At 35.6% G+C, this 16,446-nt stretch overlaps 1 protein-coding gene across 5 annotated transcripts in view; it reads right to left on the bottom strand.

The window, feature by feature from the left end:
• CWF19L2 (CWF19 like cell cycle control factor 2) overlaps nt 1-16,446 on the bottom strand; it is an 89,565-nt gene that overhangs the window by 10,029 nt on the left and 63,090 nt on the right. For 2 of the 5 annotated variants that reach the window (XM_016207455.2, XM_087821564.1), the window contains 4 exons: nt 13,481-13,693; nt 9,836-9,952; nt 2,484-2,639; nt 557-637 (listed from right to left, as the gene is read on the bottom strand). In XM_016207455.2, coding sequence (XP_016062941.2) covers nt 557-637; nt 2,484-2,639; nt 9,836-9,952; nt 13,481-13,693 — 567 coding nt within the window. Of the gene's footprint in view, nt 1-556; nt 638-2,483; nt 6,422-9,835; nt 9,953-13,480; nt 13,694-16,446 lie in introns of those variants that run through there. The other 3 variants (XR_015715267.1, XR_015715268.1, XM_087821565.1) reach the window with 3 other exon arrangements.

Here is a 16,446-nt window from a genome sequence, read left to right as displayed (position 1 = left end):
GTGCATCTCCTAAACTCTATGGGACCAGACTTGAAACCAGGGGAGCAACAGACAGCGGCAGCTTTCCCCGGCTAACCAGGATGGGCTTAGGATAGAAGCAACAGGGGAGAGCCTAGGTGGGGCTGCTTTGGCTCACTGAAAAGTCAAAGAAAAGGAGGCTGTGGACACAGGTTCCAAATTCAAAATAGAGCCTCTAGGAAAATGTCCCTCATTATAATTCTATTGACAAGGAAGCCTCTCACCATCTGCCCCATGGCGGCTGGGAAGCCCAGGAGAGGAACTCTCGGGCAGAGTCTGATAGCTGTCACAGCCAATCACAGGGACAACAATGGCAGAGGGCCAGAAGGTCAGGAATAAACATTCCAACAAGCATTTGAACAAACATGCATTTGCTAGATAAGGCAAAATGAAAAGAATTTCTTCTTCTTTATTTGTAGAATCCATTACTTTACATCTGGTCGCTCAGCCAAACAGTTCCTTTTTCAAATATGATGTGGAAATTAATGAAAATCCTTAACACTAGGGTAATTTCTCATAGTAGAAAAAAAATACTTACAGACTTCCTGATATCTTTGGAAGAGAGATCAATCAATTTCTTGTTCATAGACCACTCCTCATCAGATTCCATTATGGCTTTCTAAGAAACAGTCATTTGTTAATGAAAAATAACATATTTAAATACAAGACAGTTTAAAAATTAAATAACACAGTAAATTACAGGGTATGTTATACATGGTGAGCCATTATTTTGAGTGGATAAGCTTTAATTTGGGTTATTTAAAATTGGAACTTCTTGATTTTTTAAAAAGTTCTATCTTTAGTCAAGACACTTTTTCCCATTCTTAACTCCTGTAATGAAGTTAAGTTCAGCTCAACATTACGTGACGAAAACAACTTTTAATAAGACCAAGCAATTTACAACTGCATGTAATTTGTAAGCATAAAAGTTCACAAATTCCTTACTCCACAGAAATCTACTCAAATAAATACACTTCGTTCTACTGCTCTTCTTCTAAATATGAAAAAAGAGTAATTTCCAGGCTTTCTAGCAACCAAGTAGTTAAACTATTTCTGGCCATAAAACAAAGAAGTAAAGATGCGGGGGGGGGGAGCATAGACATAGCATTCTAAGACTTTCTAGGCTAAGCAATATGACTAGTATTTATGGAAAAGAAATGTTTAATAGAAAGAAGGGCTAGGGTGATGAATATAAAATAATCTCAGTTTTAAACCTTACCATTATTAATGAAGCAAATTTTAATGATTTTTATTTAATCAAATATTCATATTTTTTAAATTCAAATAAGCACAATTTAAATACATCAGATAGACTGCGGCTCCCTGTTTAAAAGGCACGGGTTGCTTGTGTTGATACTATAATATAGCACATTCTACATAAAACTGAAGCCAAAACCAATAAACACATCTTAAATGATCACATGGTGTGTCCTATGCCTCAGTGCCTACAGTCACAATCATCTAAGACTATCCTGAGGAAGTATAAAACAAAAACCAAAAAACAAACAAACAAAACCACTCAATAACAGTATAATAACCTCTTCTCACTGATTTTCTTCAACATAGGATTGACATGGATTTTGAGATTATCTGGCTTATCCTCCTGTACTTTAATAGCATATTCTTCAAATCAAATATTCAGATTTTTAAAAAAATATCTAGAGTAAAAGTAGATTTTCACCACCTCACTAACCTTAAAAAGTTTTATAATCCTTTTTATTGTAATTTACAGTTTACATTAATAAACTTTACCATCCTATACTGTCTAAACATTGCATTTGCAAGCCTTCCAACAGAACCTCACAAAACATTACCTTTTTTTCATTGATCACATTACTACTTCATACATGGTTCTACATTTATGTATTTACATTAGTCTGTAAACTATATTGTATTCAGGTCAGCATCAAACACATGCTATTTAGTAAAAGTTGCTTGAATATTATAATGACACTTAGAAGTGTAGTCATTTACTATATATCCAAGCATGTGTATCAAAGTTAGATATTAGTTTCTCTTTACAAATAGCATAATGAGGTGTTAAATACTAAAACTTACAAGCAATAACTTGCTTTAGCAATTGCTACTTTTACTGATTGTATGTAACTGTCTATGGCTCTCATGAATTTCAATGATAAGTTTTCTAGAGTTATGACTGTAATTTTGACTTGTAACTACTCAAGGTAAAACAATTTTCCATTTGAGAAATGAGAAACTGGAATAATGATTATAAATTACTAGTTGACAGCATACTCACACTTATTAACAAGTAGGCTTTTAAAGGTCAAAATCCCAAATTTCTTTCCATAGAAATTTATACAGAATTTTTTGTGACTTACTTTATTTCTTACATAACATAAAATTTAAGTATACTGGAGAAAAAAATACAAGAACAAAGAAACTGTGTTCATAAAACAGCACTGTAGCAAAATATAAGCATGCATGTAAAGACTATCCGTAAATACCTTAAAATAGATGGGAGCCATATCACCCACTTCCTTTGGGAGCGGAATGCATTCATAAACCATATGATGCTGCTTCTTCATGCCCATATAAGTCTCTAAAAAGACGCAGTCCAATCCTTTATCTTCAAACATCTTTACCAATGATTTTCTAAACATCTGAAGAAAGGAAAATGGTTAGTAAAAACAGCACATATGAAACATATTGTTTTCAAAATATGAAAACAATAAAAAGTACAATGAATCCCGTTAAAAAAAAAAAACAAATAGTAAACTATATCTGAACTTGTTAATGTTACTTTGGAATTACTTTACTTTCTAAGTCCACTATATAACTTCACATATTTAAGCAAGATTTTTTAAAAACTGAAATTCACACTGCATTGTTTTATATCTATGTATAAAACTACTAATATATGTACATATTAAATGGTTCCATTAAACTAAAATAAGGAAAGAACTAAAATCAAATTCAGGTGGTAAAATAAGCAGAAATCACAGAAAATCATAGAAAAAACATCCATACGCCAAAAAAGGTACTCAGAGTAGGCAGGCATCCTTAAATTCGTACAGACAAGCAGACTTCACTTCTTTTTCCTTATGTTCACAGCACCTTCATTTGCTTGCTCCCTTATAATGTTGGCTGACCCTTCACTTGTAACCTTGTATATTCAAGCAATCCCGTTTTCACATATAGTCCAGTCCTACCAAGTATATGAAAATCAAGCATACTACAGATGAGAAAAGTGTTTTCTTTTCCCAAACAGTTCATCATTACAAAATCCTTATTTTTTATTTACTTATTTATTCACTTATTTATTTCACGCTCCTAGACCTGAGGGACAGTTGTTTGTAGAGGAGTTTAGACATGGAGCCCAAGACATTAACATGTATTCACAGGACACCCCTCATTGCACAGGATGAAGCCGGGGATTAGAAGAAAGGGGAGCAGGCTGAAGGCCAGGAGCCAAAAGCCAACTCTCCCCGCAGCACCATGTGCAGACCCCCAGTGGCTGAGAATCACAAATTCAATGGGCCTTGCAGAGAGCCAGCAAGTGTGCCTGTCAAGCAGGGGGGCGAAATACTGCTACTTAGAGCTGTCGGCTTGATTTGTAACTTTTTAGTATTTTGATTAAAATTATGTTATTATGATAACGCATCACATGTATTAATGCTGATGCAGTCAAGATACAGAGTGATGCCAACACTGCAAGGATGTCTCCGCTGCCCCCTTTTCTAGTCGCACTCACTCCAAACCCCCTTCTTTCCTAAACCTTGGCAACAACCAATTTGTTCTCAATTTCTTTAATTTTGTCATTTCAGGAACATTATATAAATGGAATCACATAATCTTTTGGGGTTGGCGTTCTTCACTCAGCATAATTCCCTGGAGATTTGCCCGGGCGGCTGAGACATTGCCTAGAAGTTCCGGTTCCCACTCAGCCTCCGCTGGCACCTACCAAGGGAAGAGGCTACTCATTACTGCTGGGTATGGGGTGAACATTCTGGGTCCAGCCAGGCCTCCACTGACCACTTGTAATTGATTACTTTTCTGTTTTCCACTCATTTTATAAAAGAAGAGCAAGTAGGTAAATTTTAAAAAGAGCGAGAAAGAAAGAAATCAAATAATAATAATTTGAGGTGACTTGAAAGGTACCTAGTAAGCAACAGATATGGGATTCATTTTTCATTTCTGACTGCAGCAATATAATTACGTTGAACATAGTCTCTTTAGACACTCAATTTGTTGTTAAATTCAAAGTCTTTGGCTAATAATGTAAGGGACTGCTGACCTTTCAGTTATAATCTCATCAGAGGTGATTGTTAGATAAATCATTATAGATTATAGATGATTACTTCCTCTTTTAAAAATTCTGCCTTAGATATTATACTCTATAAAAATCACATTAATAGATACAGCACACACACAACTGAGGCTAAATTATGAATAAAATATAAAATATTGGTATGGACATCTGTATGGTAAAATTAATCATTCAAATTTTATACCTGCCATGCCCCCAATCTGATTTCTGCAGATAAAAATGCTTCCCCAAAAGGCTGTGCTACCTAAACTCATTTTCCTCTTCCTGGGCAAAGAAAACGACTAAATTTCCCAGCCTCTCTGGGGCTTAGGTGGGGCCATACTTAGCTCTGAGCAGTGAATGCATGTAGAAATGGTATGTACCACTTGTGTGTTGCAGCAGTTCAGCAGCAGTGTGCCCCCTCATGTTCATTTTCTTCCGTCCCAGGTGCTGCAAGAGGACCCACCACAGGACAGCCTTATCAGGGAAGGAGCTCAGATGCTTGAATTACAGCTTATAGGAGACCTGCCTTAGAGAACTGTCTGTCCAATCCATACTGGACTATGATATAAGAAATTAACTTTTGCTCTCTCAAGGTACTGTGAGTTAGGCTTTATTTGCAACAGAATTGAAGAATGGTAAGATGGGCAATTCACTGGCATCAGGGATATGACTGAAGCTGCTGCTGAACCAGAATGTGACAACAGTTAACCTCACTGCTACCTCTATTCAACTGTACACCCCAAACAGTCACCTTTCCATGCCTAGTATTACATGCATAAAACTAAAAAACAAAATCAAATGGGAAAATATACAAATTTGGTTTTATAACATAGTTTATGAGATTGACTCTATTTTGTTAGCTGTTACTATGCTTGTAAATTTTTATTTATTATAAATATTTTCAACTAATTGTTATTTATCTCTCTATCTAGTTCTGTAGAGAAAAGATAACTTTATAATTTTATAGGAAATGGGAAATCATTACTAGAGTGGAACTATATATTTGAAAACCAAACATTTTTGAAGAAGGGGAAAAGTGGATAAAAAGCAGCAACAACAGTAATAACAATTTAGGTAATCCAAAGATTATCTCACAAACTTCCTTCCTTCCTGTCTGTGCATAATCCTTTCCCAGTTTAACTGCTGGAAGCCATGAAGACAGACTCAAGATATCATGAATTATAAATGAAGACTCAAAAGTACTAAATTAGTAGTGATACAAGAACAGTTCAATATTAAAAAATATATATCATGCTAATAGTTTCAAGGAGGACACATACACATTTAAGTACTTCTCTATGTGTATAAAAGACTTTAATTTTAAAATATGAGCTTAATGGTATAATTTGAGGTTATCAACTTCATTAAAGCAGGATTCCACCCCCAAGTGTAATATAATAAATACACCATACATATTTAAATAATATTCTTTTTTTATAGTTATATGAAAACTAAACAATGAAAAAAGTTCTTTAGATCATAATCATAAGATACCAAAGCTATTTTATGCTTGAGAGAGATACAGAGATCCCATGTTATGGGGATAACATAGAATTTCCATATTCCTAGTAGAAAATACTTCATCCTCTGGGTAATCACTACTTTCCACATTTCTAAGCTATGATTACTCACTTAACTGCTATTCTTCATTTAGTTAACACACCTGGACTAAAATTCCTAACAATATATTTAAGTAAACCATACTACAGGGTGTTATAATTCTTAATATGTATCAAGTTACATTACAAAAAAATCAAGTAGATATGAGTAAATAATATTGAAATGAAAAGAAGTACTCTCCTTAGAGATACCAAAGCTATCGTGTAATATTAATACTATTATTTATTCAAGTTATCTAAATAGAACATGTCAAAGATAAATATTATGAGATAGAACATAAACATTTAACTCTATACCCTTCACAGAGTGACTCCTCAAAAGTGACATTAAAATAATTTTTAAAACAGCACAAAACTACTAGAACAAAGAGTAAGAGAAAGCACACTAAAAATCAGATCACCTGGGATTGTCTGACTTACACACTAGAAGCTGGTCATGCCTGGGAGGTGTAGGGGAGGAGGGTTAGCAGGGATAGTAGAGAGCCATTCTGCAGAGTCCTCAGAGGCTTAGGAGCTGGCAGCACCAAGAACATGGAAGTAGAAGTGAAGGTGTGATGAACAAGAGATCACGCCCAGGCCCAGTGGCTCAGCTGGTTGGAGTGTCACCCCGTACACCAACAGGCTGTGGGTTCAATCCCCAGTTGGGGCTCATGCACGAGGCAACCCATCGATGTTTCTCACATCAATGTTTCAGTCTCTCCCTTCCTCTCTCTCTCTCTGAAAATCAATAAAAACTTATCCTCCAGTGAGGATTAAAAAAACAACAACAGACGGCTAAGGTGAAAATCTTTAGAAAAAGCAATTAACACACCAGAGGCCCTCTTCCGCACCAGCAGAACACTACAGGATTATACTTTGTAAGGCAGCTGGGCTGGGAAAACCAGACGGTTGAGGATACACAGTCTGAAAACCAGGGCATTTATAAGTGTTACTTAATGTCCTTGAATGTCCAACATTCAGCCACCCCAGCCTTCTTCCCCAACTCAGCTCCCAGAACACTGGCAATCGGGCTTAACTGCTCTAGGCAAGAGAATAAAAGGGTCTTTCTAGAGATTCTGATTGGCCCCAAGTGAAAGACTTCAAGGTACCAACACTGGAGGTTCCCAACTGAAATGGCCCCATCAGCTTATTCCACAGTGAAGCCCACTGTAGATAAGATTCAAGGACTCCCATACTGCTAATATGGGACATTTTAAAAAGGGGCCTACAGTGTCTGACTATAACATATGTTCAAGCATATTTATCAAACCGATAAAAATAAAGAGGGCAGAGTTTCACTATGTATTTAATAAAACTAACAGTTTGGAACTTACTCATTTGAAATTTGTGATTACTCCCATATGCTCTGCTGAAACTTACCTTTGCATTTTTTATTAAATAAAAAACCTAAAATTAAATTTAAATGTTACCAGAGGACGGTGTAAAAAATCACTTGAAAGAAATGGCTCCTGTATTTGCAGACAATATATTTAGCTAATTCTAATCATTTTTTAAAATATATTCTCTAAAAGAGGTGAAAGACCATAAGGATGTTCACCAGGGCATAATTTGAGTTTTTACACATATTTGAAAGTAAAAACACAAAATCAATAAAGCTACACTTCTTGCCGAGCCAGAGTGGTTCAATGGTTGACAATCGACCTATGATCCTGAAGATAACGGTTCGATTCCCAGTCAGGGCACATACCCGGGTTTCAGGTTCGATCCCCAGCAGGGGGCATGCAGGAGACAGCTGATCAATAACTCTTATCATTGAAGTTTCTATCTCTCCCTTCCTCTCTCTACAATTAATAAAAATATATATATTTTAAAAGCTACATTTCTTTAAATAAGCTAGAATTCAGATATTTTATTCACTTACTATTTACAGTAATTTACAACTTCTAACAATTTTTTCTTTTGTCACACACACAAAAAGAACTATAACGCTTTTATTCACATAAAACAATTTGGCTTTTCCGCCCTCACTCAATTTTATGTAATGCACATGGCTTACAAAATCTGCTAAACTATAGTGTAACCTGTACTAGAATATACCATACCTTTGGGCAGAATTAATGAATGCTTTCTGTCTGCATTTCTCACAACACTTGGATTATCTTATACTCATGTACTCAGTATATGTTGTACTGAATAAATTTCTTCTTTAGCCACCTCAATGTGTTTCATCAAGTAGCTTAATTTTTTTACAGAAATATAAAACACACAGATTTGATTCTTGTATTACTTAAAATCTTTCTGGCACTGTATTTTGCTCTAAATTAAATCAGTTTTGATATATAACTTTTTTTTTTTTAAATCCTCACCCAAGGATATTTTTTCCATTGATTTTTAAAGAGAGAGGGAAGGAGGGAGGGAGGGAGGGAGAAAGAAACATCAATGTGAGAGAGACACATCAATTGGTTGCACACTCCCCAACTAGGGCCAGGAATGGAACCTGCAACCCAGGTACGTGCCCTTGACCAGGAATCAAACCTGAGACCCTTCCGTGCCCAGGTGGATGCTCTAACCACTGAGCCATGCCAGCCAGGGCTTGATCTATAAATTTTTAAAAAGCATTTCAGAAAAGTCCCAAAATAATTCTGAAAGCTAAATTTGCATGCTTTCCATTTTAAATTATTTACTGTACTGGCATCCACTAGTAGAAAAAACAAAAAATTTTCACATCAAGTATATTTTTCCACATTCTTACCCTTGCTTGGCCATAGATGCATTAAAACTGTCCGCCCTTTAACTTTCACAGCATAATCTTAAACAGTACAGGGAGAAAGAGACTGAATTTCATTAAATGCAGTCAAAATATCTCCTCTTTCAGCATCTTTACCAGTATGATGAAAAGTATATAATCCCTTTTGAAGTCTTACCATTTTCACATTTTTCTAAGTAGGAGTCCCTATAACCCCTATTCAGTTGTCAGGCATAAGAAAAACAAGAGATTTCTTTCTTTCTTTCTTCCTTTCTTTTCTTTCTCTTCCTTCCTTCCTTCCTTCCTTCCTTCCTTCCTTCCTTCCTTCCTTCCTTCCTTCCTTCCTTCCTTCCTTCCTTCCTTCCTTTTCTTTCTTTTTTCTCTTTCTTTCTTTCTTTCTTTCTTTCTGATTATGAGGTCTTGAAATAATTCAGCAGCAATTTCACCCATACTGTGCCTTTCAATTTCTTGAAGTGTCCCCCCACCAAGTCCCTAAATCCAAACTCTAGGCCAGGTTATTATGAAGGGAAAGTGTGAAAATTAAAGCTGGTAACAAAATCCCCACAAAAATCACAGCAGCAGAGACAGCCAGTTCCATTATAGAAAAATATAACAACTGCTGAATATAAACATCTAACTTCCAAAATTTATTTTCTATTATCTAAAAATATATTTCCTTTTGGCTGTAACTTATTAGCTTACTGTGGTAAGAATGATTATCTCACGTTCCACAAATGCACAGATTAGAAATCCTACACTGATTTTTTTAAAAGTAAAAGTAATAATTACTTTGTCACAGTTTATTTAATAGACAAAAGCTTTCAGTTGTACACCTGAAACTACAATATACCTTCAATTAAAAAAAATTTTTTTTTTTCTTAAAAACTTTCAAAACATGGCCCTGGCCAGGTAGCTCAGTTGATTAGAGCATCATCTCAATACACCAAAGTAGCACGTTCAATCCCGGGTCAGGGCACATACAAGAATCAACCAATGAATGCATAAATAAGTGTAACAACAAATCTCTCTCTCTCTGTCTCTCTCTCAAATCAATAAATAAAAAAATAAAAATTTAAATACCATGACCCAAAGATATGCACAACTATGGAAATGTATACAAGTGTTTAAGTTCAGAAAGTTAAAATCATTGGATGAAGGTATAAAACCTGTTGGGATTTGTCACAATAGTTTGTAAAAATTTCTCATAAGCGTTACAATGACAATGAACATTATCGTGCTCACCTGAATTTCCTCCCAGATGTCTTCATCCAATAAGGTAGCTGCTCTATGGTGCTGCAGAGGGACTATCAGGCAGTGACCTTCGGTAAGAGATCGAAAGTTGGGTAAACATAAATAAACCTATGGGGGGGAAAATTGCAAACGTGAAATGTTACTGCTATCTCTTCTCGGTTGTAACAGATGAGCCCTTAGAAGGGAAATACGGCTAACATTTAATAAAATATAATTGTCTATAAGCAATAGATTTTTTTTTTATCCTTTTAAAGACACTTAATATTTTAAAAATATTTTAAAAGTCATGAAGATAGCTTTCAATTAACTAGAAATTAACAGCACAGGTCTCAGTTTTAACTGTTATACATCAAAGATTAAGTTTACCCAAGAGTAGAATGCTTTCAAAGCCCTTGACATAATTTTGCAAGAATAAAAAAAAAAAATACATGGCCTGGTAATAGCAGAGATGTGTAACTAATGCTTATTAATTCAGGCTTTTCTCTCATTGGCTGAGAAAAGAGAATTAAACCAATGAAGAGAGAAAGGAAATAACCTCTGTATGGCTTTACTTCTCTGGCTAAGTTCTATTTATTTACATACATGTATTAGCTACAAGCTGGTGCTATTTTTCCATTATAAACTATCTATTTTTTAAAAAGGGTCAATTAGGCCCTTACCAGGTGGGTCAGTTGGTTGGAGCGTCAGTCCCTGTAAACCAAAAAGGTTTCGGGTTTGATTCCCAGTCAGGGCACATATGCACGTTGTGGTTTGATTTCCAGTCGGTCAACTGGGGTGTGTACGGAAAGCAACCAATCAATGTTTCTCTCTCACATCATGTATGTTTCCCTCCGTCTCTCCCTCCTTCTCTTCCTCCCTCCCTCCCCCGCTCCCTTAACCTCTCTCTAAAGATCAATAAATATACCCTAAGGTGAAGATTAAAAAAATTATTTTAAAAAAAGGGTCACCCAGCCGGCATGGCTCAGTGGTTAAGTGTCAACCCATGAACCAGGAGGTCTATGGTTCGATTCCTGGTCAGGGCACATGCTTGGGTTGTGGGCTCAATCCCCAGTAGGTGGTGTGCAGGAGGCAGCTGATCAATAACTCTCTCTAATGTTTCTATCTCTCTCTCCCTGTCCCTTCCTCTCTCTGAAATAAAAACTTTTTTTTTAAAGTGTCAATTAGTATGTATATAGTGAGCAAAAGGTATTTATAAGGAGTCTAAATAATATTCTGCAAAGGCACTTGATCATATTTTCTGTTATTTTTTGTTAGGCTTTAGCTAGAATTATTTTGTATGGCAGACAATATTTATTTATTAAATAAAATAATGCAAATTTTTTAAACTGCTGAGAAAGAATCATGTTCACAATTAAAAACAGTCTCAGTGCCCAGCCGGGTGTGGCTCAGTGGTTGAGCATTGACCTAGGATCCAGGCGATCGGGGTTTGATTCCCGGTCAGGGCACATGCCCGGGTTGCAGGCTCAATCAATGACTCTCTCATCATTGATGTTTCTATCTCTCTCTCTCCCTCTCCTTTCCTCTCTCTGAAATCAATAAAGATATATTTAAAAACAAAACAGTACCAGTGGTGATTCATTAATTCTAACAAATTTGCTATACTAATATAAGATTTGCAATAACAGAGAAAACTGGAGCTCTGTACTATCTTCTAAACTTCTCTATAAATCTAATATTGTTCTAAAAGACAAAGTCGAATGTAATATAAAATAAAATAAAAAGTCAATTCTTTTTTTTAAAGTAAAGCACAGTAGTTAGACAAAAAGGTGGCTATATGACTTTTATTTTACAAAAAGGAAAGAGAAAGCAGGGACAGCTGATGACCAGAAAGTTATTTAACTGTCTGACTCTAATGAGTACCAATATAGTTTCATTAATACATTTGGATATAAGACATTAACTTTAAATATTCAAAATTCAAGCTGAGAATTACTGATTTGCTTTGAAATACTATTTATCATTTCTGCTTAACAGCAAAGTAACTGATAGCCTCATACAGCAGGAGGCTAACAAAAAGTCTGCACACTCTATACCTCCCTGGACCAGCCCATCTTCATGCATGTGGGAAAATGAAGTCACTGAAAATAAACCAAACTTCTCCTAAAATACTGTAGGAAGAACTTAAGGGTTAGTTTATGTTTAATTTATGTCTACATTTTTTAAAGGTAGGGATAAGACTAAAGGGGAATGAAATATTTATACATAATGTCATAATTTAAAAATGTAAATGTTTATGTTAAGGCCTGGGGAAAAAGTTAGAACAATTAATACAAGTAACTGGTTAAAGTGGGGGGGGTTTAATTGACTAAATTTTGAATGGAATTTTTACATTTACCTTTTTCATAAATATGAGGGAAAGAAAGGAGAAGAAAAAGAAGGAAATATCAACATCTTAACCTAAAAATATTAAAGACTAGCACTGGAATGGAAAAGCCACTGTATAAATGGGGGGGGGGGGGATATACAAAACAAATAAATTAACTAAATTAAGAAAACTCTATATGTGTGTCCCAAAATTAGGCTTTCCTAAGCTAGCATTCATTCATTCCACTTCCTCTCCCATCACTGTTTCTCACTCGCTCCACTCCAGCCACACCAGTCTTCTTTCTGTTGCATGAAGGCAAGTTCATGTCCCCCAGGGTTCTCACTCGCTGACGCCCCTCCTGAAACCTTACTCATTCCTATCCTCATGCTGCCTGCTCCTCCTTGTCTTCCACGGCCTTACAAAATACCTCCTCAGAGAACACGTCTAGGCCCCCTTCTCAAAAAATACTTCCCATCATTTTACCCCATTTTCTCGCTTAATCTGCCTCATGGCAATGAACACTTTCTTAAGGCAAAGGAAGTATTACTTTGTTTATTCCCTTCCCTATTTCACTAGAATAACAAGCTCCACAAGTATATCTGAGTCTCAGTTATTCCCAGTGGCTAATTAGGGTCTGGCATATATCAGGTACATAATACTGATTTGCTTAATGTAAGAATTAAACCACCAAATACTTACTGAAATAAGTGACTATTATTCGTGACTATTACATAAGTGATAAGTTTATTGAAATAAGTGCCTGTAAACATGCATGCTTGGGATACAATGATGAGTGAAAGCTATCTATATCCTCACGGAACTTACAGACTCCTGCGAAGAGACACAATAAACGAGTAAAACAAAATACAGTAAACCTCAGATTGTGAGATATTCTAGGAAGAAATAAAGAGATTCTATGAGGAAGGAAGGGAAGAAGAAGCTACTTTAGACTGAGTATCTCTGAGGTGATTTTAATATGAAGAATCGAGTGCCAATCATAAAAATAAGGTCACACGTCTGGTAAATGGCAGAGCCAGAATTTGAATTCAGAGTCTGGCTCCAAAGTCCAAGGCCTTAACCACTACCCAACGCTGCTGCGCGAAAGAGCAGAATCATGCAAAATGTGAGCTTCATGTCATTTAAATATTTACACTTGCTCTAAAAAAGATTTTAAGAACTATGGGTCACGGGACCCTAGAAAAGAAAAATATTTGAAACATAGAATAAAAGAAGACAGATTCTTTAGGAATCTATAAGAATATGAAGAAAGAGGCAAATCTACATATTCTACTAAATCGTTTTCACAGAACAATAAGTGTTATATTTCTTACCTTAACACCTATTGCAACAATAAGGTGCTTGGGAAACTGAGAGCTGTCAAAACAATACAGACACCTTTCCATTTGTGCAGCAAGACTCCGGTGCTCAGCAATAGCTCTTTTCCTCTGGTTCTCTTCCTCTTCACCAAAATGTTTTTTCTCAGCTGCTTTGGAGACAAACATGTCATCCAGAGTATAATAGTCTCCATCTGTTTTCCCCATAAACTGAAAGACCAAAACAACAGTATGGGAAGTAGAAGGCAGTAGTTAAGATTTTATTGTACTGTAGCACACTTAAGTCATATCTGTAAGTTTTATGATAAAACTCACATTTTTTTCAAAAAAAAGGAGAAAAAGAAAACATAATTAAAATTTAAGTTTGACCTTCAAGGGTCAATCCTCCATCATCATCACCATCACAGCTAAAGTTTACTGAGTAAGTACTATGTGCAATTCTATGTATTTGATTGTTTTACACTCTAGTGAAGAGGGGACCATTCTCATTTCCATTTAACAGATGAGGAAACTGAACCACAGAGACCCACTTTCACTTTAAATTAGCATATACTCTATATAGAACACATAACATTTTTCATCTATATCTGTAGGCGCCTTCTCCACACCTCCCCCAACATAAACTGTAGCTAGAGTGATGCTTTTATAACACAAAACAAATTTTATTTATGTCCTGATTAAAATCCTCAAAAAGCTCTGCATTGTGAACAGAATGAAGTTCAAACTCTGGTTTGGCCTACTAAATCATAGACACAGAAAGGCGTAACGGTTAAAAGCTTGAACTCTATAGTCAGAATGAACATGGTAAAATTCTCTTGCCTGTCTGTATAACCTTGGGTAAGTTATTTAATCTCTGTGCTCTCTCTCTCTCTGCTTTATTTCCTCATTTTACAATGGTTATAACAGTATTATCTGTCTAGTAGGGTTATCTCAATGCTCACAATACATGCCTGGTACACAGTAAGGACTCATAAATGTGAGCCATCATTATTATTACAAATCTCTGTGATCTGGAATTGATAACCTCTCCAGTCACATCTGATCACATCCCTACACAAACTATACTCTAGACACCCTATTTTCAGTCCCCAAAAGTACTGTTGTGCTCAGGCTTTGCACATATCACTCTCGGACCAATGCTGCCATTCTACTCCTACTCACATTTCAATCTCAGACTTAGACTTAGTCATCACCTCTATGAAATAACTTTCCTAGATTGTCTAAGCTCCTCCACTACTGTACCCCCCCATCAGTCTTATGATGATCACACTGTATCACAGTTTCTCAGTAACTTGTGATTTTACTTCCATCAGACTCAGTTCTAAGTACTACTGAGTCTACTACGTACCAAAAAGAGCACTACCTTTCATCATCAACTACAAAGCAATGGGAAGATGCTTGGATCTTAGGTATTTTAAAAGATTTGAAGAAAGCTGCAGTGTCTCTATTTGGGTCAGAGAAAGTAGATTTCAAAGCAAACAATATTATGAAGGATAAAGAAGGTCATTTCGTAATGATAAAAGAGTCATACCCTGAAGAGGACTCACAATCCTGAAGTGTACGTATAATGATGGTTTCAAAATACTTGAAGCAAAACTTGATAGAATTGCAGGAGAAATAGAAATCCACAATTACAGTCAGAAATTTAAATACCACTGTTTCAAAAATTTATAGAAGAAGTAGAAAATCACTAAGCATATAGAAGACTCAAATAAACTTCAACCAACTTGACCTGACATTGATAGAAATTCTATCCAACACCAGCAGAATACATGTTCTTCTCAAGTGCACACAGAATATTTACCAAGATAGATGACATTCTTGGCCATAGCACAAGTCTCAATAAATTTAAAAGGATTCAAGTAACATAAAGTATGCACTGAACACAATGGAATTAAATTAGGACTCATAACATAAAGATATTTGGAAAACTGCCAATTATTTGGACACTAAATAGTGCACTTCCAAATAACCATGGATCAACAACAAGGAAATCACAAAGTATTTTGAACTGGGGAAAAATACAACATATGAGAACTTTGTGGGATGTTGCTAAAGCATTATTCCCAGGGATTGCAAAAGCACTAAACACCTATATTAGAAAACAAGAAAGGCCTCAAATCAATGATGTCAACTTCCACCTTAAAAAACTAGGGCCATTTGGATATCTATAACATCATTCATGGGTGACACACAATTATCAACTTAAAAGTTAGCTAAGCTCCTAGATCTATTGAATGTTGAGTCCCGCAGGGCCAGACCAAATGATTTTGTGGGCAGTATACGGACTGTGGGCCAGACATTCCCTACCCCTGTTTTAAAACAATGACATACCATGGGGAGGAAAATATGTCTGTCTTACTCTCTGGTCTACAATGACATCCTAGCTAGAAGCAACTTCATGAATTCTATTTCTTCTACCACCAATTACCATTTATATGTTGCAGTATTATGACACTAAAATATTCATTATAATTTGTTAGAGGAATAAAACAAGGAAACTGGTTCTATACATTTTTAAGATTATTTAAAACCCAAAGACTAACAAATTATTTTTTCAAAGTGGAGCTAAAGCCAACTGGCAAAGAAAAAAAAGAGCCAATGATGTATTAAGACAACATAACTGAACTGTGATTTTGGTCTTCACCTTACACATTCTCAATATGTGAAGTACCATATTACCTAGCCCCTTTACAAATAAATAAAATCCTCATAGTTCATAAAGAACCAGCACCATCAGCACCGAGTTTATGGATGAACACTAATTTTAAGCTTTATGAAATGACTACCCACATCCCAGTTATGAATAACTACCAAATAAGCATAGGACAAAGTCAATCTTTTGATGCACTGCCTGTAGATGATTAAATAACCATTAAGTTTAAGTTCCAGTTGAGAGAAAAATCTCAAATGAAATACATCATACTATAGCAACTCTCAGCTGAAAAACTCTATTTCTAAAA

Source organism: Miniopterus natalensis, chromosome 11 (assembly GCF_054644295.1).
Source record: "Miniopterus natalensis isolate mMinNat1 chromosome 11, mMinNat1.hap1, whole genome shotgun sequence".
Lineage (NCBI taxonomy): Eukaryota > Metazoa > Chordata > Mammalia > Chiroptera > Miniopteridae > Miniopterus > Miniopterus natalensis.
This window is presented reverse-complemented; position numbering and strand designations above follow the sequence as displayed.